Source organism: Malurus melanocephalus, unplaced genomic scaffold, assembly GCF_030028575.1.
Source record: "Malurus melanocephalus ecotype Western Australia unplaced genomic scaffold, MMel_1.1 scaffold_400, whole genome shotgun sequence".
Taxonomy (NCBI): domain Eukaryota; kingdom Metazoa; phylum Chordata; class Aves; order Passeriformes; family Maluridae; genus Malurus; species Malurus melanocephalus.
The window spans coordinates 505590-528148 of record NW_026623632.1 but is presented as its reverse complement, the minus strand read 5'-3'; the positions used below and the strand labels follow the sequence as shown (position 1 = coordinate 528148).

The 22559-nt window shown below is 38.3% G+C and overlaps 1 protein-coding gene across 1 annotated transcript in view; it reads left to right on the top strand.

The window, feature by feature from the left end:
* Positions 1-22559, top strand: part of MAP3K5 (mitogen-activated protein kinase kinase kinase 5) — a 100763-nt gene that overhangs the window by 71095 nt on the left and 7109 nt on the right. The window contains exons 14-25 of the mRNA XM_057379283.1: positions 1257-1338; positions 2964-3097; positions 7055-7182; positions 8824-8960; positions 9574-9679; positions 10645-10802; positions 11281-11458; positions 12284-12304; positions 13383-13560; positions 13661-13829; positions 16690-16875; positions 20392-20497. Coding sequence (XP_057235266.1) covers positions 1257-1338; positions 2964-3097; positions 7055-7182; positions 8824-8960; positions 9574-9679; positions 10645-10802; positions 11281-11458; positions 12284-12304; positions 13383-13560; positions 13661-13829; positions 16690-16875; positions 20392-20497 — 1583 coding nt within the window. The remainder of the gene's footprint in view (positions 1-1256; positions 1339-2963; positions 3098-7054; positions 7183-8823; positions 8961-9573; positions 9680-10644; positions 10803-11280; positions 11459-12283; positions 12305-13382; positions 13561-13660; positions 13830-16689; positions 16876-20391; positions 20498-22559) is intronic.

Genomic DNA, 22559 nt, shown 5'->3' with positions numbered 1-22559 from the left:
GAGGATTTGATGTAGGAAGGGTTAAAGAGCAAGCTCAGGCAAACATTAAAAACAAATATAATTACAAATATCATTATTTTTTATACACRCCTTTCTGGGATTAGTTTTCTGGTATTGATCATATTAAGGCTTGGTAGAAATGTGTGCCCCCAATTCAACAAAGCATCCTAAACTTTAGAAGGACTTTCTGAGGTGAAAACATTTGGAGTAACAAGGTGTGGTCAAGATTATTCTATAAGTGTAAATACATTTTTATTTACAATTATGAAGAAGCACACTTGATTTCCTTTACAATAGAATGTGTTTACATAAGTAAGATTGTACCTGTGTCCCTGCAGGAAATTTGGCAAGGGTTTGTTGGATAAAATTAGGGATGTCCCATTTTCTGCCCCATAAGCTTGAGGCTGTGGTGTTGAGATGATCCTGGAGGCATTCACCGAGAAAATGTCCTATCTTTTTGTGCTAAAAAAGGCTGAAAAATTGCCTAAAATCACTGCAGTACACTCTGTTAATGACTGGGGCCTCTTACAGCCCAATCTCTAGCTTGTTCTTTCATGCATTCTAGTTCATACAGGTTCTTTTACCTTGTTCATTCCCTTTTACATCTGAGTTCTTATTAGGAGATGCATAAGCAGTACCTTAGCATGACATGGGTTTTGTACTTGCATTSTTTCAAAAGGATAGAAGTCACATATAAGAGTATTTTTTAATGAAAAGTTACAAAATAGACATCCTTTTCATTCAAGCAAAAACTTGGAGCTAGCATTCCTACATTACAAAAACTTCCAAATGTACCCGGCTTTCCTGCACTTCTCATGATGCTTCAGTGCTTTCAATGGATATAAAGGCATGGTGATATAGGATGAGGATTTCAAACAAGCTGTAGATTTTAAAATGTTAATTCCATTAATAATTTCAGATATCACGGATATCTTATACATACAAAAGAAGTAGAAAAACTGCAGATTTTTAGTTTTAAATCTCCATGTAAATTTTTCTTCTGACCAGCAAACATACACTGAATTTGTATTTACTGTATAAATTACACATATATRTATATACTTATATATACACTGTATTATTCCATAATATGTAATTATATAAAATAATACTTACTGTACTTGAGTCCTCTCTTGGTTTGTTTATTAATTTAGAGACAAGCCTTCTGTTTGTTMCTAAACTGTCTCAGGTTACTGTCTCGAGCGTGTGTTTGCTTTTCTTCACTCCTGTTTTTTTTTGTTTTTTTTTTTGTACAGATTTTTTGACATGGTGAATAGTATCACTGAAGAAATAGGGAAGACTACAGAGGAAGGGGAATGTGATGGAGATTCTCTAGAGGTATTTGTGCTTTTTTTTCCCCCCCAAAATACAAAATTTTTCGCTTCTAGTGTGGCACTTCACTGAAGTTATTCACCCCTTTTCTGGTAGAAATTAGTAAATTTATTGTTTACACAGTTTTATCTTCTAATAAAATTTTCCTGGCTGGTGACTGTCTGCAGGCAGCATGGCAATGAAGAGCAGRACAACATCAGATGATGATGTTGGTGCTGCTGAGAGTCTTCATACCCTTATCCCACAAGCCCCCTCTGAAGCTCTGGGTGCCCCTACAGCAAGGTTACAGCTTGGCTGTGCACTGACGCACACTGTGTTCTCACCTGGAGTTTACCTGAGCACACACGGTTCACGTTAAAAGGTTGGAAAGGGAGTAGAGGCACCTACAAACGTCTAGTAGGTAGGGTTCAATGCAGCACTTAAGGTGTCCAGGCTTTCTTTGAGGTGTGAGGGAACAAGAGAGAATACCTAAACCCCTATCAGGTTAAAATCTGTGTGTCCCAAAGCTCTAGAGACATCCATAGCTAACTGAGAGAGTGCTGTGTAACCAGTACAGACAGCCCTCTGTCCCAGTTTTGATAYTGACATTTTATAACGCGTCTGAAATCAGAGATCAGACAAAGAGAAACCACCAGAGTGACTTGTGGCATAGAAAAAGAGCATCTATTGAGAACCTTAGGGTGCCTGTTTGTTTATTTTAGTAAAAAGAAAAGCAGTGGGTGGCTTCATCACAGTGGTTGAGTATTTTTACAGGAAAAATAGTAATGTGCTAATGGTCTCTAATCTGTTGAATAAAAATTTAATTAAATAGTGGCACTAGAAAAATTGAATTAAGAGGCGAGAATTTACCACGAGAATAATTAATTGTTGAAACAAACTATTGAAAGAAGTAGTGTATTCTCTCCTTTATTTAAAAAAATAACCATCTTTATACAGAAGAAAATAAAAAATACTTTAACTAGGCATAAGCTACTGGGTTTAGCACAGGAGTGAGCTTGTGAAATTGCATGCCTGCATTGCACAAGAGGACAGATCAGGTCATCTCTTTAACAAGTGTTTTTGGACTGGCCTTCAACTCTCTTGGATTCAAACTCAGCCGAAACCACGCAGTCCTGACTAACCTCTATTGGCGCGGTCTGCTGGCAGACCTGGCAGTGTCAGAATTGAGGTTGTGTTGGTTTTGGAAGCTGTGGGGAGGTCAGGAGAGCCCCTGGGACGAATGAAGCGTTGTCCTGCCGTGCTCCCTGTGCCCGAGAAGCAGCCGGACTCTCCGTCTGGCGCRGAGTGCCCTCTGCCGTCGGCTCTGCTTGTGCAGCGCCTGCCCACGGAGCTGCGGGTGCTGCTCCCGGGGACACAAGGGGAGCTGCTCTGGCAGGTACAGGCCAGCATAGCCCGGCTAAGCACCTCCCTGAAAAGCTGCCTTAGAGTGGGCAAACACAGGCGTGTCTGCACGGTATCCCACGGCATCCCAATACCTGCACGGTGTTGTCGTCTTGAAGTGTTTTTCTTTCTTTCTCCTCTGYGTTCTGCAGAAAGCTACTAGCATCCTAGATGCCTTAGTTATGATCACAGAGTCAGATGGAATAAATGTTGTCCTTCTGGTGCATTTCATGTTGTTGTTTGCTTTGCAGTATGATTATGAGTATGATGAGAATGGTGAGCGAGTCATTCTGGGAAAAGGAACTTACGGCATTGTGTATGCAGGACGAGATCTGAGCAAYCAAGTCAGAATTGCTATTAAAGAAATCCCRGAGAGAGACAGCAGGTATAGTCACTGTGGCTRAATACAAATTTTGTGCATTACATAATAATTTCATCATTAATGTGGTCAATCAATTTGCTGATCAAGGGGTGCCTCTTCTACAAAGCTGCCAATAAATTACCTGTCTGTTATATATACTGGTATTCCCTGTTTTTGTAACTAGATGTTTCCAAGTTGTGGAGTAGATTGTGATCGCAACTGACATATTAAATATTTTCTGGGTTTGATACTACTATTTTAAATTTAAAAATATGTAAGGCAAACACAAAAAAAAAAAAAAAAGTGAAGTGCAGAATCTCACTCAAATAACTGGTGATGATCCCTGTTCACTTAGACATTCTCAGGCATGTCCTTATAAAAGACCTATTGAAATTCATGATTTATGCAGCCCTGTAAAATTCTGAGCCTAAATTGCTRATAAAGACATTTTATTTTCTTGGTTTTGAGCCATTTATTTTGAAGCCTCATAACATTAGAGTACATCTTGTGGAATGATCTCTAACCCTCTCTCCTTTATAAAGGGTGCCATGTAAGGACCAGGCACCTAATGTCCTTAGTATTTGTGTATCTGAAAGCTTCCAGTATATCCTATTTTRTATACATAGCTTTCCACAAATATTTTGATAGAAGTGATATGAAMTATAAAGTTAAGAGTTTTCAAGTGAAACTGACTATTAAACAGTTGAGCTTAGCTCAGTGTCTTTTTATGGGTCTGTCTTGTGTGCTTTGCTTTGGTTATTCTGTGCTGACTTGTTTTTCTCTTTGGTGTTTAAAAATTAACACTCTAAGCCTTTTGGAATTCATTTACAGATTGGCTGTTCAAATGGATGTGTGTCTGGTCTAATATTTTTTTTCCATACTCATTGTATTTTAAAGATACTAGAACTTAGATTATGGAGGGGGGAACCCTTCCATCCTCTATAAAGTTATTCCAAATTAAACTTCAATGTATGTAGTAATTCCTTGGAAAGTACGGCCCCATTACATAAAACAGTCACTGGACTCAAAATAGTTGCAAGTTTTGTGTGTGTAAGTAGAAATTTACACCAAGTATGTGCTAAGAAGAAATTTCACTTGAAACAACTGTGGTTGATAGAAAGATGACTTGAATAGAGTAGTAACTACTTTAAAGWAAAAAGAAAAAATCTAGAGTTTTCTTCTCCAATACACAGTTTGAAAGAATTTTCAATGGAATAGGCTTCAGGTCAAGTATGCAAAGCATAGCGTGAAAGACATTATTAGGAAGCTGTTAGTCTTTCATCTGAGCTTTCAAAAACATTTAGAGGCTTTCAGAATGAACTTCAAGTATTCTTTTAGCGGCAAAGTAAGAAATACTTATTAATTTACTTCTGGTTAATTGTAACCTGATCTTTTTGCACTTTGAAAGAAGTCTATAGAAAGAAAACATTCTCTGAAGTTAATTTSTATCATTTTAAAAGTAAGAATTACCATATTTTGAATTTGCAAAAAATATTCAARTTCTGAGTCACAGCAGGGTTGGAAATGAAAATATTTCTATGCAAAAAGCAGTAAGTCTGCAATTTTGCTATATGTTGAATAAAAGCTATTGAATAATTTACTTGTCAGGAAATGTTAGACTACAGAGACACATTCTGCATTCCAACAAAGGGAAAATCAGGAAAAAAAAACAATACCTGYATGAAGGAACAAGTGTCTCCTGGAAAACTCAAGCACAAAAAGAAAGGCTACAAAGGGTGGAAGCAAGGACATGTAGCTTGAGAAGAATACAGAGAAATTGGATATTGTCTGAGCAGTCAGGCATCAGGTTAGGAAAGCTCAAGTACCTAATAGAATTAAATCTGACCAGGGATGTCAAGGACATCATGAAAACTTTCTATGAGTATGTGGGTGATAAAAGGAAGGCTAGGGAAAATGTTCTTCTCCAGAAGGAAATGGGAGACCTGGTTATCCAGGACATGGAGAAGGCTGAGGTGTTTGACAGCTTTTTTTGCTTTAGTCTTCAACAAGTGCTGCAGTCACAYGGCCCAAGTCACAGGAGGCAAAGGCAGGGGTTGGGAGAGTGAAAAACCACCCACTGCAGAAGATCAGCTTTGACACCATCTGAGAAACCTGAGCATGCACAAGTCCATAGGGCTGAAGAGATTCGTGCATGTGTTCCCTCTGACTTGGAAAGGGAAATAAACCCCCTGTTTTTAGAAAGGGAATAAGRAAGATCCAGGGAACTGAAGGCCAGTCAGTCTCACCTCAGTGCTGGATATGATCATGGAACAGATCCTCTTTAAACCTGTTCTAAGGCACATGGAAAATAATGAGGTGATTGGTGACAGCAGGCACAGCCACACTAAGGGCAAATCATGCCTAACAAATTTGGTGGCCTTCTGTGATGGGGTTACAGCAGTGGCAAATAAGTTAAGAGTGACTGACAAGGCCGGGTTGGATAAGGCCTTGAGCAGCATGGTATGGTGGGAAGTGTCCCTGCCCATGTCAGGAGGGCTGGAGCTTTAAAGTCTCTCCTTAACTCAAACGATTTTATGAGGATGATTTAGAATTTGTCTTTCTTTGTACCATTTAAAGTTTCCTAGTGATTAAGTTCTAAAACAACAAATGTTTCATCCCACTAAAAACTTTCTTTATGTCTCTGTTTTATTGGCAAAATTATTTTACTTGCTCAAGTCTCAATTAACTCTGCAGTTTAAAAGTGCAGGAAGAATTATAATGGTCATGCTGCTGCTCAGAATTAAAATCTCATTAACWGAACTCGGGAATACAGTCTTTGATTTTGCGTTTCTGTATGACTAATCATGTAGTCAGAATCTTTATAGTAATGTGGAGATGTAAGCCAAAACTCAAATTAATTTTTAGCAAATAGACTCAGAGTTGCATAATCATACTTTTCATTAACCAGATAATCAGACTATTTTCTGCAGCAGTTGTTCCCCAGTGGGATTTTCAAATGACCTTTTTTTTTTTTTTCTTTTTCCTCCACTTCTTTAAGAGTTCAGCCTCCTCTGGTAGTTTGATGCTTTTGTTAGGGAGAGCTGATAGCTGCCTGCTCCCAAAAGGGAGTAGAAGTCACGGGTACTTGTTCTGTAAACTTCARCTGTAAATGCTGCAGCTGCTTCTCACATCTGGACTGACAGAAGGAAATCTGTGTCCTTCATCTRTTTCTGCTACCCTGAGAGTGTGGCCACAGATGTTAGTCCTTTAGAGAAGATAGCCTACAGACTGTCAGCATATTGTCTACATTTTGCCTGAAATACACAGAATCTGGCAGCTGACCCACCTCCAAGAGGAAGCGTTAGATCAGGCCTAAGTTAGGAAGAGCGTCAGGGTGGACTTTATACATCAGATCCGCACATCAGCTGCTGAGCTCTRGTGGTGTTCCACCCTGGAGAAAGATCCTGACTCCTTAAAACTTTCTTGGCAAAAAGGCTGTTGAAAAGCATATCTCTAAAAATATTTTGCCTTGGACTAAACTGAACTGATGAAATTGTTTTGGTCAATTCAAAGTATCTATCCTTTAAATGCTTTCTGTTTTCTTGCTCTGATATCCCATCTTACTTTCAGAAAAGACTTCTGCTTTAATTAAAATTTAAATGGTGACTCATTTTAATTATTGAGGTGTTTTTATTTATATACTAGCTTTATAGTTTACTAGTTCTCTTTGGCACTAACATGAATCCAATCACTTTCACAACTGTTTATTCTCTTGGAGTTAGACTAGAGTGGAGTTTATTTTCCACACATTTTGTTGTACTCTATGTACTCTATGAATATATACGCAATACCGCCATGTATATATACACAATAATAGATAAATTTTATATATGTTATTTACATATGATTACATAATATTTCATGATATGGTGGTCACAACCATTGTTGTTAAACTCATTTAACAAATAGTCATTTTCAATGTAAACTGTTTCAAGGCTTTATTAACTAAGATGAAGAATAAACTGCTTCTTTGCTTTCCAGGTACTCTCAACCTCTCCATGAAGAAATAGCTTTGCATAAGCATCTCAAACATAAGAACATTGTCCAGTATTTAGGTTCTCTTAGTGAGAATGGCTTCATCAAAATATTCATGGAACAAGTGCCAGGTGGTAAGTTTTGGGGGAGACTGGTTTGGTGGTTTAGAGGTTTGTTTGTTTTTTTAGCGTTTTAAAAGTATAAAAACCTATAATATGGCCACGAGACATATTTCATACAGGTGTAGTATTTTTTAATGTCTATTTCTAAAATCAGTGGGGTAAGCTGTGTCTTCAAAATGTATCTCCTGCAGTAGTCAGATAGGCTGTGCTACAGATAGAGATCAGATCATTGCTGTAGCAGGTGAGCTYCTTTTACCTGCAGATCAGTGGTGGACTGACCCTGGCTGGATCCCAGGTGCCCACCAAAGCCACTCTGTCACTCTGTCCTCAGCTGGGTGGGGGAGAGAAAATGGAACGCAAGGCTCATATGTCATGGTAAGGCTGGGACAGGTCACKCACTAGTTACAATCACAGACAAAATGGACTTGATTTGGGGAAATTGATTTAATTCATTGTTAACCCAGTCAGAGTAGGATAATGAGAAACAAAGCTGAATCTTAGAAACCCCTTTCCCCTATACCTCCCTTCTTTCTGGGCTTAAATTCACTTAGGATTTTCTCTCCCTCCTCCTGCCAGTGGTTCAGGGGGATGGGGAATGYGGTCAATTCATCAAACACTGTCACTCCTTCCTCCTCAAGGGGAGGACTTCTCACTTCCTTACCCTATTCCAGCACGGATGGGGTTCCTCCCAAGGGAGACAGTTCTCCATGAGCTTCTCCAATGTGAGACCTTCCCATGGGTTTCAGTTGTTCATGAACAGCCCAGGTGTGGATCCTTTCCTGAGGTCCAGTACTTCAGGAACAGTGTGGGTCCACTGTGGGTCACAAATCCTGCCAGCAAACCTATTCCAGCATGGGTTCCTCTCCCCTTAGGGCCACAGGTCCTGCTAGGAACCTGCTCCCATGTGGGCTTCCTGTGGTCTCCTTTGGAGCCTCCTGCTGCAGCTTAGGGACCTCTGTGGGCTTCGGGGAGACATTTTGCCTCATCATGGTCTTCACCATGAGCAGCAGGGGAATCTCTGCTCTGGTGCCTGAAGCACCTCTTCCCCCTCCTTCTTCACTGGCTTTGATGTCTGCAGGGCTGTTTCTCTCACATGTTCTCACTACTCTCTCTGGCTGTGATTGTTGTTGCATATACATCTTTCCCATCTGTWACCCCAGAGGCATTGCCTCGATGCTGATGGGCTCAGCCAGTGGCAGGTCCATCTTGGAAGCATCTGGCATCGGCTCTGTCGGACACAGGGGAAGCTTCCAGCTGCTTCTCACAGACTCCCCCCACCCAACCCCCGATAGCTTTCCTGCTACCAAGCACTTTCTCTGCAAATCCAACACAAGATAGAAATGGCCTGTGCTCATCCCACCAGAACAACTGCAGGCAGTCTCCAGTGGTACATAACAYGAGAAAGGAGATAGGTCATTGGTGCTTCTGTTTGTTACTGAAGAACTCAGAGCAGCCAGATGATACTCACACTCTCTCTTTAATTGTTCAGGCTAGTGGTGATCCAAGTAAGCATCTAACTGGAGAGGACTTTGGTAATAAAGAGATGCCCAATCTTGTACTGGGATTTATATTTGTTGTTACTTTTTTCCTTCGGGGGAGAAAGCAGAATTTAATTGGATTTTTATTCTCTCTCTTTGCTCTCCAAAATTATAGGCAGTCTTTCTGCTCTTCTACGATCAAAATGGGGACCATTAAAAAATAATGAGCAGACAATTGGCTTTTACACCAAGCAGATTCTTGAAGGATTAAAATACCTCCATGATAATCAAATAGTACATAGAGACATAAAGGTAAGAATTTGCAGATAATTAAGCCTGATAGTGTTATGTAACTGCATAACCATTTATTTGTCCTGTAATTTAAAAACTTTTTTCTGATAGCTCTCTGCTATTCTGAACCATGGGTTAGGTAGGTGAGCCATTGTTGCTTTCAATTTGCACCAACAAAATATGTTTGGGATTTTTTTATTTTAGGAGAATTGACATATAACAACTTAAAATGTTACAAAGCAGATATCTCTTTTTCTGTTTTCAAAGATGTGAACAAACTTTCATAAAATCTGATAGAAATGAAGAAGATTGTGGATGGGATAATTAGCAAGTTCTTTTCCATGGAGATTTTAGATGAAAAGTGTTTGGGTTGTTTTTTTAAAAAAAGGCTTTTTTACTCTTAGTATTCTTTAACTGAATTCCTGTAGTCTCCTGTAGTAAGAGGGGAAGTTCACTTTGAGATGAAGTTTATGTTAATGGGATTGCATAAGGAAGGAACGTTATTGATTTCTCTTTGATCTCCTCGTTTAAGAAGTCACTCGCTTAGAGTGCATTGTAGGAACAGGTTATGCAAAAAGTCATAGATGAAGGATCTGCAGACAAAAATAATTGCTCTGCATGTTCTGTTCCTCAGGGTGATAACGTGCTTATCAACACTTACAGTGGAGTGCTAAAGATTTCGGACTTTGGAACTTCAAAGAGACTTGCRGGAATCAATCCTTGTACTGAAACTTTCACTGGTATGTTCCCAGAGCAGACTTTTCTTATCCTCACTCGAACTGTGTGTGTGGGGTCAGAATCCAGAAATACTGAAYTTTCATTGACTTTAAATCAGTATAAAAGGTTACTGGAAGAATAACTTTTGGATACATAATCTTCAGATATACATTGTACTTGTGTGCACTGTTCAAAGAGAATGCCGTTTTGGATGTTCCACTTGTGACATCAAAGTCCCCTGCAACAGAAGAGCTGTGTCTCTCCTGTGCTTTACTTGAGTCTGTTTCCTTTGTGTGCATGTCTTTTTCATCTTGCTGATTTTTATTTCTTTCATGATTGGCTTGGACATCCTGRGTTCATCTCCAGAATCACTTGTCTACCGAACCTGTCATTAACTTGCTCCTTTTTCTGTTTCATAGTATGCTTTGGGTGCTAAATCCAAATGCAGTGGCACTGTAGTGAAGAACTATGTAAAATGAGAAGTGACTGTAATTTTAATTTCATCTTCTGCTGTTCCATTGCTTCTGTAAAAGGAACAGAATGCAGAATGATGTGTCAGGTTGATTCCCTTACTTCAGAAAAATACATATCTTCGTATCACCTGCTTTTTTAGGTTGGGGTTTCAGGCTTCTCTTCCTTTTCCTGTCTGGGTACAATTCAGAGTGCTGTCTTATATTTTAATGTTAAGATACTAAAAGAGTAAATGAAAGCTGTATCTGATCCAAAGCTCATCAAAACTTTTAATAATTGTCTTTGACTTTGAAAAGCAATATCCAGATCAGTAGATGATGCCAAATGTTTTAATATCTTAAGTAGTATTTTGAGTTTTGTATAGGACGCATATGGAAAATTTGAATTTTGAATAATAAAAAGGGGATTTTTTAACTCTTCCGATATTGCTCACTTGTCCATGATTTTGTTCCTCTTTAGCTGTCTGTTTGCAGCWTTAATACACCTAAGTAAACAAAAGAGAATATGTTTTAAACAGGTACCCTTCAGTATATGGCACCAGAGATCATAGACAAAGGGCCACGTGGCTATGGGAAGGCTGCAGACATCTGGTCTTTGGGATGCACAATCATCGAGATGGCTACAGGGAAACCCCCGTTTTATGAACTGGGAGAGCCACAGGCAGCCATGTTTAAGGTCAGACTTCTTCCTTGTACAGCTCAGAGTTGTATTTGTACATACACGAAGCTGATGACTGTTTTGGAGAAGCTGGAATTAGAGGTTGCAAGAAAAGTAGATAAAGGAAGTGTTTCAATTGTGAGGATGTTAAGGATAATAATCAGATTCAGCTGAGAGGGAGTGCTGTGTACTTTTGAATGGATTAGTAAAGCAGTTATTCAGCAGCCTGGTATTTAAGACAAAAGCAACACCAACCTGCTGAACGAAAGAAGAAACCATTTTTTGCTTTGTGAGCTCTGGGTTTTTGTAAATGTACTTGTTTATGCAGTTTGCAATAGGGTTGTTTTCTTTTCCTCTGAATTAATAAACTAGTGGTATAAAGTTAATACAAAATCTTGAGATTTATATACCATTTCTATCTAAACAGGTTTTTATGTTGTCTAGTGTTTGGGGGAAGAACAGTTTAGGCCATTGTTTCTCCCTTTATTTGTCTCAGGTGGGAATGTTTAAAATACACCCAGAAATTCCTGAATCCATGTCTGCAGAAGCCAAGGCTTTTATATTGCGTTGCTTTGAGCCAGATCCTGATAAACGAGCTTTTGCTCATGAACTACTTATAGATGAATTCTTGAAGGTTTCAAGCAAGAAAAGAAAATCCCCTTCAAAGCTCTCAGGTAAGCACTGCTAAATTCAATCTGGAAGTTTTCTCTTGCCTGAGTTACTGTTTCCTGAAACTGTTGATTTAGTCTTTAAGGTGAACACAGCAGATCTGCACCCCAGATGAATGCTCAGTTGTAACCTTCTGTACCAGCAGCTTGCTGCAAGAAACAATGCTGTAGCAGAATTCTCTTATCATATTGGCACAGAATTAAATTTTTGTAAATACTTCTAATAAGGTTTCTAAAAGTCTGTGATTTTGTGCAGCTTTTATGGTTGTTGGGGTTTGTTTGTTTTTGTTTGCTTTTTAGTGTGCATATGTTTTCATTGAAAGAGTATTTATATAGAGTATATTTTATGTAAGCCTAGAATATGCTATTAAACCTCAATGGAGTTTTCTACATGAAAAAAGGAACCTTTTTCTCATAAGAAATGTGCATATGCTGCATTATTTTTGTTTCATGAAGTTTCATTTTCAGGAAATGTTCATTTCCTGTAGTGTTCTAAATTATGGAAAGTAGCGAASGAGTTTTGAGAGCACAAATAACATATTCTTTTGTGTGTGGATATATATTTAGGAAAATATCTTCTGTATGTTTTTAGCATACTTAAAGAAATAAAAATATCAGGTAAAGGAGATGTTATTGGGGGATCACTTTTAATGTGGTTTCCACCCCCTCAGAATAAAATTATATTTCAATAAATTAAAGTTTTGGAGACTGCAAATATGAGAATTGAGATAGTCCATAAAAATAGAAAGTTAYCCTTTAGACTATGCTTATTTTCTCAGTTAGTTTCAGCATATTTAACTTTCTTTTTTTTTCTTTGCTTTTCTCACACAGTCCTTTCAGCTAACACAAACGGTGAGTTTTAACATACYTCTCCATCAAAAACATACCTGTGTAGATACTGCAGTTATCACTTATTCTGGTAGAGTTTGTCATCACTGAAAAGTTGAGAAGTGGTTTCAGTTATGAAAATGACCTGTCTCTGTTAGAAACATCTAATTCCTTGTGCATATCTAAACTGCTGTTTTTAGTCCTACCAGACTATGGCTTAACTGTCCAGGCAGGTGGGTGTTAGAGGCTTGAAGGGTTGTTCTGTTCATTATGGGGACATTTGATGGAAACCAATATAGTAGCAACAGAGCCAAGGTTGGTGGAGAAAGATAACTTAGATTTTTATTAGACTAAATTCTATTAACTGAAAAATGAGAATGCATTTGACACCCCTTGTCAGAGCAGGATACAGGGCACTCATCTGTTTCAGGAAATGAGCGGAAAGAGTGCAGGAGGGAACTGAASATACACATAGTTACCTTCATGTTAAATTGGTATCAAAGTATCAAAGTACATTTTGAAATGTGCACATGMGAAATAGATACGAGTAGTTTCCTGSAGCAGTAATATGTGCTTTGGATTTAAAATTAAAACTTCTGACTTAACTGCATGTTTATCATTATTTTTCAAAGATTATGAACTAATTAAAATTGTACAAATTAATCTGATGAAGAAATGTATCTTATATGTGTTATATATACTTATATGYAGTGTATATAGACATATATRTAKASAYATAYATKTATTTATATACACCCCTARAATTAAGRTCTTGGAAGGTGCTTGGATGACTTATGCTATAAAAACATTTTGCTACTGCTGAAAGTCATGATATGCACATTCACTTCAGTGTTGAAGTTCTGTAAGTGAACTTGGAAGAAGCCCAGCATTTCCATCTTTCAGGGRTAAAAATATAACTGAAAGATAACTCTATTCCAGATGAATAACCTTTAGGAGTTTTTTGTCAATTTTTTTTCTAATATTTTGTATTGATGTGTAGGAAGACTGGAGTTTTTTCTGTCTCCTCTGAAAAAATAGTGTTCACTTCAAAACTCTGATGGTATTATTAAATTCTAATTTCTGAATATTCCTATATGAATAGAGTATCTTCGGAGCATATCYTTACCTGTCCCTGTTCTGGTGGAAGATACGAGTAGCAGCAGTGAATATGGTTCTGTCTCACCTGATACAGAATTAAAAATTGATCCATTCTCTTTCAAAACAAGAGCCAAATCCTGTGGAGAAAAAGATGGGAAGGGAATCCGGTCCCTTTTTCTGAGGTAAAGAGCTAGCTGGTGTTTTTGTTACTCAGTCGATTTGAAATGTGCGCATTGGGATGGTTTTTATTATGTTTCTTTTCACTGAGTGTCTTYCATTCAGCATCCCAGATGAACATTTTGAGGATCATAGTGCACCTCCTTCACCTGAAGAGAAAGATTCTGGGTTTTTCATGCTGAAGAAGGATAGTGAAAGGAGAGCCACCCTTCACAGAATATTAACTGAGGACCAAGAGCAGGTRGTGAGGAACCTGATGGAAGCTTTGACTCAGGTAAAGTAATTTCAGAGGGAAGCAGGAATTTTATGGGATTTTAAGACTTTGCTGCATTTACCCAGAAATCTTGAAATTAAACATAGTAAAGCAATTAAAAAATAAAGTTTGATTAAACTAGAAAGCATACACCTTTCACAGTTACTGATTTATTTAGGCTATTAAAAATGGCTTTGTAATTGTTTATGCTGCATGACCTAGGCCTTCTGTTGTTTTTAATTTCTATGTGTATACCTGGGTATTAGCTACTGGCAAGACAACAGCAAAACATGTTTTCATGATACTCTGTTTTGCCAGTGATTTTTGAATTGGACTGAGGCCTACTCATTTAAGATAGATCATCTCAAGGAGCAGATTATCTTGACTCCCTTTTAAAGATCCGTGTTCTGGCTGACTGGTTTGACAGAGGGAGGTTGAGGTCATTTGGCCTGCTCTGGCCCTATGTTAGGCTATTGTGTAGAAAAAAAAAATGGGGCTGATGGATACACCATTGCCTTCCAGCCAACAGCCATAACAAGGGAAAGAGGGGGCTGAGGAGAAAATAAATGGCAGCTATTCTTCAGTGCATTTGGGAGCTCATTTGGAGGGAATATACAGTAGTGGTAGGAGCTACAGCAAACAACAAAATAATTGCAGAATGMCCTTTTGGCATTCCTTTGTGGGCATGATTCATTATGATGATGTATCAGCTCAGGACAGCACTGAATAAATAACAGGTCATGACCACACTGCTAAATGTTGCAACACTGTAATTGGATGACAGGATTTTTTGTTCTTGTTTGTGTGTGTGCTAGTAGTTAATTGATTCACTTCTTTCTCAAGGCAAAATATTGCTGCTTTAAAGCATATTTGTATAAAACAAGACAACTCATATCCTAAAGATCCTACTGTTTAGAAACTGATGCAAACCAGTATGATTATTATGCACTACACTTAATGTAATTGGAAATTGCTGCCATGCAAATAAAAASAGCTTCTAACTCTTGGGAGTGGGGAGAGAATATCCTGCAGTTGTCCTTGTAACTACAGAAAGTATTGAAAGATAAGGCAGAGAGAGAGAGAAACTTCTGATTTGTGCTTTGCAAGAGTGTTGCTATAACAGGCAAGTTTTTGCATGTGTATGCAAGTAATGATCAGTGGTTGTGAGAGGCCAAAACTCAATCACAAATCCTGAGAGTGTGCTTGGTATTTCATGCCTTTCTCAGCTGGAATTGGAACAGCCTGAGAGAGAAGCARAGACATAAAATTTTAGAGCCAGAGAGTTCAAAGCTCATGTTTGTGGGCCTGGCTACCCTTCAAAAGGATGCAGAGCTCTGAGTCCCAAAGACTGTTTTCTCCCTTGAGAAATGTGAGAAATTGCTAACAGAAAAAGCCTGGCTTGCTTGTTAGGCATCGTCAGGATTTAGGATTTGATAAGAGTTTTTCTCTTCATGAAAACTTTCCACAAGAAAAATTTCATTTGATATGAGAGCTAGGGGAGGAAAATGCCCCTCACAAAATGGGTCCCTGATTCTAGTTAGCAGGTCATACTGTTTGTCTTGTCCCCATAGTGCCTGGTGCCTTGATGGACTTGGATCTTCTACTGCAGGGCTACAGTGTGTATTTACATATCTGCCCTAATGGCTTTTTAATTATTTACATGAAAAGAAGATTGGCTCCTGCAGGACAGTGAAATATCCTGTTCCATATAGAAAATCACCAGGTGGATTCTCCAAAGCAGATAATATCAGAGGCTAGGATCTTTTATCTCAGGTGGTTGTTTTAGTCAGTGGTATCTTTGACTGCTCTAGAACTTTTGCTTTTATTTTCAAGTTTCTTTCTCAAGAATCAAATTCTCTTTGTTTCATCCTGTTCAGAATTAACTGACTATCATTAAAAGCTCAGCATTACTGGCAAGCAGGAGTTCTTGGTTTCTGGCCAGCCATAGCATTCATGGCATAAAACCAGCAAATGCAATAGAACCAAACACCTTATGTCCCTCTCTTACAGAAATCAATGTTGGATATCATTAGTCTGTATAAATATTTACTTAACTTTCTTCAGAATAAGCATCTAATACTTCATGTTGAACAACAAGTCTGGCTTAATTTAAGATTAGGAATTGAAATTTGTTTTCAATTGGCGTAACTTTACTTATGAAAGCAAATAAAGTGCTCTGCTTCCTAGTTAATTTGGCTGGTTATTCTGGTGAACGCTTTTGAGCTTTTTGCTACTTTGGTAGCTCATGCAAAAACATAAAAGCTTTTCAAAATAGGCAAATTAATATTTGTACTGGAAAGGTGAGATCTTTGTAGACCTGCTCTAAGAACAGCTAAGTGTAGAAGTTCTGTATTAAGGGAAATTAGGAACTTATATAAGAAACAACTTGTCCCTTTGTGAACCTCCTGCATAACTTTCACTGATCCCTTCTTTTAAATGCTGCTGTAGGACTTCGCACATTGTCTCTGAGGGACATGCAGAAATTAGAAGCACTGCAAAGTATATATGTGTTTGCAATTAAGAGTAATTTCTAGTATCCAGTGCACRGTATATTTATTTATTCGTGTCTTTTCATTACTGTACAAAGAAACATACACACTACAGGGTGCACAAATTCTTCAGCAACTGATGTAAAATGAGATCAGCTACTTGTTCATCGAGTTACTCCCTGTATTACCAGGGAGCGAGCTCAGCCACAGAGCTCTGTGATGCTGCAGTTATGCTGCCACCATTACCTGATCTGCAGCTGCACCTTTCCCTTAACCATAGCAGCAGAGCTTTGAAGAAAATCCATACTGCTGGCTGACATTGTTGGCTAAAGTCCTTCTGGGTGTTTTTTTCAAAATATCAAAACTATTTCTTTTCCTCTCTCTTCTACCAGGGAGCTGAAGAACCCAAGCTAAAATGGGAACATATCACAACGCTTGTTTCCAGCCTCAGAGAGTTTATACGGTCCACTGATCGCAAAATCATCGCAACCACTCTTTCAAAATTGAAGCTGGAGTTAGACTTTGACAGCCATGGTATCAGTCAAGTGCAGCTCGTGCTGTTTGGTTTTCAAGATGCTGTAAGTTGTCATTTTTTCTAAGAAATTTGTGCACTTAAACTGAAAAAACCTAAACAAACCAGGAGCAAACAGAACTTGCTTACCTTCCACCCAGAGTTACTGCAGTAATTATATTTGAGGGCTTTGAACCTGTAAGAGCAAAATCTGAGCTCACAGCAGTGACTTGGTTTGGTTGCCTTGTGATCTTTTGGCAGGACACAGATCCTGAACACTACTGAGAGTTTGCTGATTAAAGACACAGCAGGTTTGGCATAATTGTGTGAATATTGTGTCATAATAGTAAAGCAGCAAAGCCTTTTTAAAAGATCTCATTTTGGAGGGTTTTCTGGTAAATAAGACCAACATGGAATGTCAGGMTTATCCTACATAATACATACCTCTTGAACTTCTCTTACAAACTAATGCATTACCCCCAATAGTAGTCTGTGTGCATTGCAATAATCTGTTGTATTCTTATTCTAGTATTTTTGGTTAGCAACAGATTTGTGCCAAATTAGAAATTTTCATTTCAATTTAAAATAAGCAGGATAAGAAGGAATTAAAATGGCTACTTTTCTATCAATAATAAATGCAAGATTTACCATTTCCTACACTGAGCARCCAAACACACGCAATGGATAGCCTTAAAAGAGGTAGTTTATGAAAAGCAAATATTTTCTCTTCTTAAGGTATGTAGTTAAATGTTCCTTCACAGGCAGTTAGGCTTAATGATTAAGATGAATAATGATCGTGGGAGGGTGCAGCTGTGCTGGGTACCGCTTGTCCAGACTGAAGTCATGYAATTAAAATGAAATGACAATGCAGGTAGCCATTTGAGATGGATGATTCTTTCAACATTTAAACCTGAGGCACTCTGACAAGTAGAAGAGCTGTCAGGAAGGATGGCATAGCACRTAAAATGTTGCATAGACTACACTAACAAGAGTTAGATGCTGATTATGAAAAAAAAAAAGTGTGAAATGAATCTGTGAAAGAGGTCTTTCTACAAGAAGTTTCAGAAGTTTTTTCTTTGATTCTTTTGAGAATGCTTTCAGCTCTTTGTAGTTAGYCTCACATTAATACTCTTTTGATACTTGGAAGAAAAAAAACAAGCATACAAGCTCAAGAAAATGGAGGGACTAATAACACAAATACTTGTATTGGTGTTCTGAGAGAGATGTTGCTGAGCATCAGTTTGGAGATAATTGYCTGGGCTGCATTCTGATCAATAAAAAATTTACTTTCTGTTAACTTCATCATTACAAGCTGTTGGTATTTAACTGATACAAGTCTCTTTCATTACTWTCTGTCTATTATTTAACTAAATCCACAGAAACTTTAAAACTTTSCTTTCAATGTTTATTACAATCTTAATTCTTTTGGCCATACAGTGGATTTCTGTAGTACTACACTGGAATCCAGAACAATATCGAGACCTCAGACACTGCACAGACTGTATTGCTAAAAGTGAGGGAAAGTAGTCGCCTTGTTCTTGGGACTTAACAAGGTGATCTTATGTTACCATCTTTAATAATCACAACATCCTCATYAGACCAATCAAAAAAAAAGTAATTTTGTGATGTAATATAAATTGCTAATCTGCATTACTATGGATTGTTGTTATCTTGACAAAGTTACATTATGCCTCTTCAGTTCTCARAAAGGCTGCACTTAGCTAAACCGTCACTGTCTTGGTAGCAGTCACTATGGGAAGGTGCAAAGTGCTTGCACAAGGGACCTGTGCTGCCTCAGAGGGCAGTGGGCAAACCTTTGGGGCCCTTGGGCAGCTGCTGTGCGGGTGTCAGGTCCAAGAGCAGCTCCCCTGGCACAGCTCTCCGAATCCAAACACAGTGTCCAAGTGCCATCTCGTGGCCACTGGCGATAGAGTTGAGGGGACAGAGGTACTGCTGTGCTGGGTTGACCCTGGCTGGGCAGGTAGAGGAAAGCCCCTACCCAGTCACTTGTTCACTTCCTTTCAGCAGGAAGAGGGAGAGAATTGGAAGGACCAAAATTAAGAAAACTTACGGGCCAAAATAAGAACTTTAATAAGTGAAGGAGAGGGGGAAACTCATGTGTTGCCGAAGCGCTCAGTCACTAGCATAGATTAGTGCCCAGCCAATCCCTGAGCAACAGCTCCTTTGGAGAAAGCAGCCCCTAGTTTATTGCTGGGCATGGCCTTAAATGGAAGGGACTATTCCTTAGGTCAGCTGTGCCAGCCGTGTCCCCTTCCACCCTTTAGTCCACCCGCAGCCCCTTCGCTGCTGGGGCAGTGTAAGAAACAGAGGCAGCCTTGGCAGTGCGTGAGCTCTGCTCAGCAGTACCTAAAACATGCCTATGTTTTCAAGGCTGTTYTAGTCACCAGTYTGAAACACAGCACCATRTGGGCTGCTGTGAAAAAAATTAACTCCATCCCAACCCAACCTAGTGCAGGTATCTGCATAAATTACTGCATTGCTGAAAATTATTSCTTCTTGGCAGTAAAAACAATATGACTAATAACTTTTACATATCCTCTCAAGGCATCATTTGTGTAACTTCAGTCATTTTTTTTTTCAGAGAGGTTATCACAATATGAGGGAACTGAACTAATCCTTTCTTTAGGAAGAGTATAATATCTTTTTGCCACACTTTTTGGCAATCAGTAGTTGCTCCTTTTTTTGTGAGGCTATAACTGATAAACACAGTTATATTCATTGCTTCCAGCAACCGTTTCAGTTCTGCTCCTTCAGAGTTTGTTGCCTTGGATTGCTTCTGTGCCTGGAGAACAGCACTGAGTTTTGTGCTGTTGCTGCTTGCTGTTGACAAGGCATTTCATTGTAGCACTGTCACCTCACCTGCTTCTTCCCTGTCATTTGAGAATTGGGAATTCCCCTGTGGTAAAGATRTACGTGCAAGTGGCATGGAGCATTCATAGAGGCATCTGAGAATATGGCTAAAAGTGATTTGAAAGCAKACCTGTAGGCAGTTAGGAGCAACCCAGTGCAGAGAACCATCTGATTGTACAAAGTAGGAAGTTGATGGAAAGAGAAAATTGTACAGCACRCAAATGAAGTCCCCTAATTTCTTACATTAACATTAATTATTTTCAGAATTAAGTAGGAGCAGCATTACATTAGTTCTTTGATATTTCCTGCAATTGCATTTTAGAAAAGACAAGAATTGCTCAGAGCAAGCAGTGAAACTGATGCCAAAAAAGTAACAAGATTAATTAGCTTCAGCTACAAGCCTTTCATAACATRGTCCTTGTTATTTGTCTTGCTCACATTCTTTTWSAGTTTCTCTCCACAGCCATGTAGGCTAAGTATCACAGASATCAAAAGTTATCTAATACAGGAGCTAGTACTTGATGAAAAATWCAAAATATTGCATGACATCTAAAAAAATAGATGAAGCTAATAAGGTTGCTATCAAGAAATAGTTGTAWTTGTCTGCTTGGATACAGCATCTTTAAGCTTAAACACTTTATATAATGCTGACTTATATTCTCCTTTTAAGTTGTGGGATATGTAATATCTGAACTGAATTTTCTCTTACTAGGTCAACAAAGTTCTCCGAAATCATAATATTAAGCCACATTGGATGTTTGCACTGGACAGCATAATCAGAAAAGCTGTGCAGACTGCTATTACAATTCTGGTCCCAGGTGAGTCATTCTTAATACTCAGCAAATGTTTATCAGCTGATCTCTTTAAACATGCTTTAGAGTTGTGATTATGATGCTTCACTTCAGGTTTTGAAATCAGCAGTGGCCTTTTTCCTGTTCACTGTCTGTTTTGCAATTCAAAAATTAATCTATGTATTGTTCAATCTATTTTGGAAAGCACCTTTCCACAATCTAAATGGTTCTGCAATATGGTGATAGATTAAGGTGCTCTGGGACTTAAATTTTGGAGGTGCAAAATGTTGCCCCTTGCTTATGGTCAGAGGCTGTCTGAAAAAAACCAAACAAAAAACAAACAAACAAACAAAAACAAACAAAAAAACCCAAATAACCCAAACAACCCTAAACCCTTGAAACTGCCAATACTAACCAAACGGGTCTGCAGTGCCTGCAGTTTGTATACTGGATTTTGAATGTTGTGTATACTGTTTTGAATGTGTAATGAGAATTTGTGGTTTCACTGGGGGAAGGAGTCTGTTTAGACACAACTGTAGCCCATTCTGTGACTTCTTTACCTATTTCCAGAGTTAGTTCTTTGCTRCTTCTTAACTTCTAATACTGGAACTAATGGTGATATTTTCAAATATATCATTTCATGCTTTAAGTCTAAAGTCAGAATAGTTACATTCCTGTTTTCTGCAGTGGGTTATGTCTTAAATTGTCAATAAGGGGATCTGAAAATTCCAACARAAGTTACAGCTCTTCCTATTCTCCTTATTATCCATATCCCTAACACAGCCAGCAAGATATAAATAGGGTTTCTGTGTTAGTTTCAAGTCACAAAGAGAATCTATCTTCTGATTAGAATGCTGAACACCTCTAACAGGTAGGTACTTAATTGCTGTGTAACAGGACTAACTGCAGAAGTGGAATTACTCCTTAATAGTCTGTTCTTCCCCATACAGCTCAGTGTCAGCATTAACTGTACATGGTCAACCTTAAACAAAAGCCTCTGTGCCCCAGTAGCTTTCGGGCACCGATCATCTGCCACTTCCCTAATTGCCCTASCCTACTTCTGATTGCTTTCCCTTGCCTTTGTCTCACTTTTTTTTTTTTTTTCCTTTAAATTTCTTTTTTTATGAGGTGAAGATTTGTCTCTGGTCTTAACACTTCTAACAGTTATGAGATATTTAAGGAATGGCACAGTGCTGATTTTATGCTGCCTGGTGGTGAACAGTGGCAAAGAACTTCTGCAACATGCTAATGAGAACAGAAGTTCAAAGCAAATTCAGACACGTTTACCTAGCAATATTTGGGTAACTGCTGTATAATAAATCTGTTTTCTTTAATTTAGAGGAAGCACAGTTCTGTTGATTATACTATGTTCAGCCTTGAARAAGGTATGTAGCATTGAAATGAAGACATGAAATAGATCAAGGAGCAAATGTTTCTTTTGTAAAGAAGAGAAACATATTTGTTAGTTACTCAGCAGAAAGGGCATAAATCAAGTGTGATTCAGGAAAAAAAAATCCTTTCTGGTGAGGAGACTAGAGGGAGTTCTTAACAGTAAGAAACCACAATTGAAGGAAGGAAGGAAGGAAGATTTATATTAATTAGTTAGAATTAACAAACAGATGTTGTTAAATAATACGTTGTGTAGGAATGTCAGATCTTGTGTACGTATCTTGCATACCAGGTATGCTCTGGTAGGTAGTTTAAACAYGCAACAACAGAAACCAGGGTATAGCCTGCTGTTTGCAGTTTTGTGGATGTGCATCATTGCAAAATAGGCAGTGTTCCCTCTGAAAAATAGAAGGGAAGTGTGCTGCTTTTAATTTTTGGGAGATGGGCCTTTTTGTAATTTTTTCTSTCTCTTTGAAGAGAGGAGAGAGCAATTTTTTGGTAAACATGGTGTTTTTATAATGATAGAATGCCAAATATGYCAGAACAGCAACACCAGGAATAGCTGAATATAAAAGAAATAATGGTTATTTGTTTAACAAAATGTTTCAAGTCAGACATATAAGAAAATACAAACTACTGRGGATGGAATTAAGCAAAAGAAACTCTGTTCTACATAATGCTTCAGCACAATATGGCATGA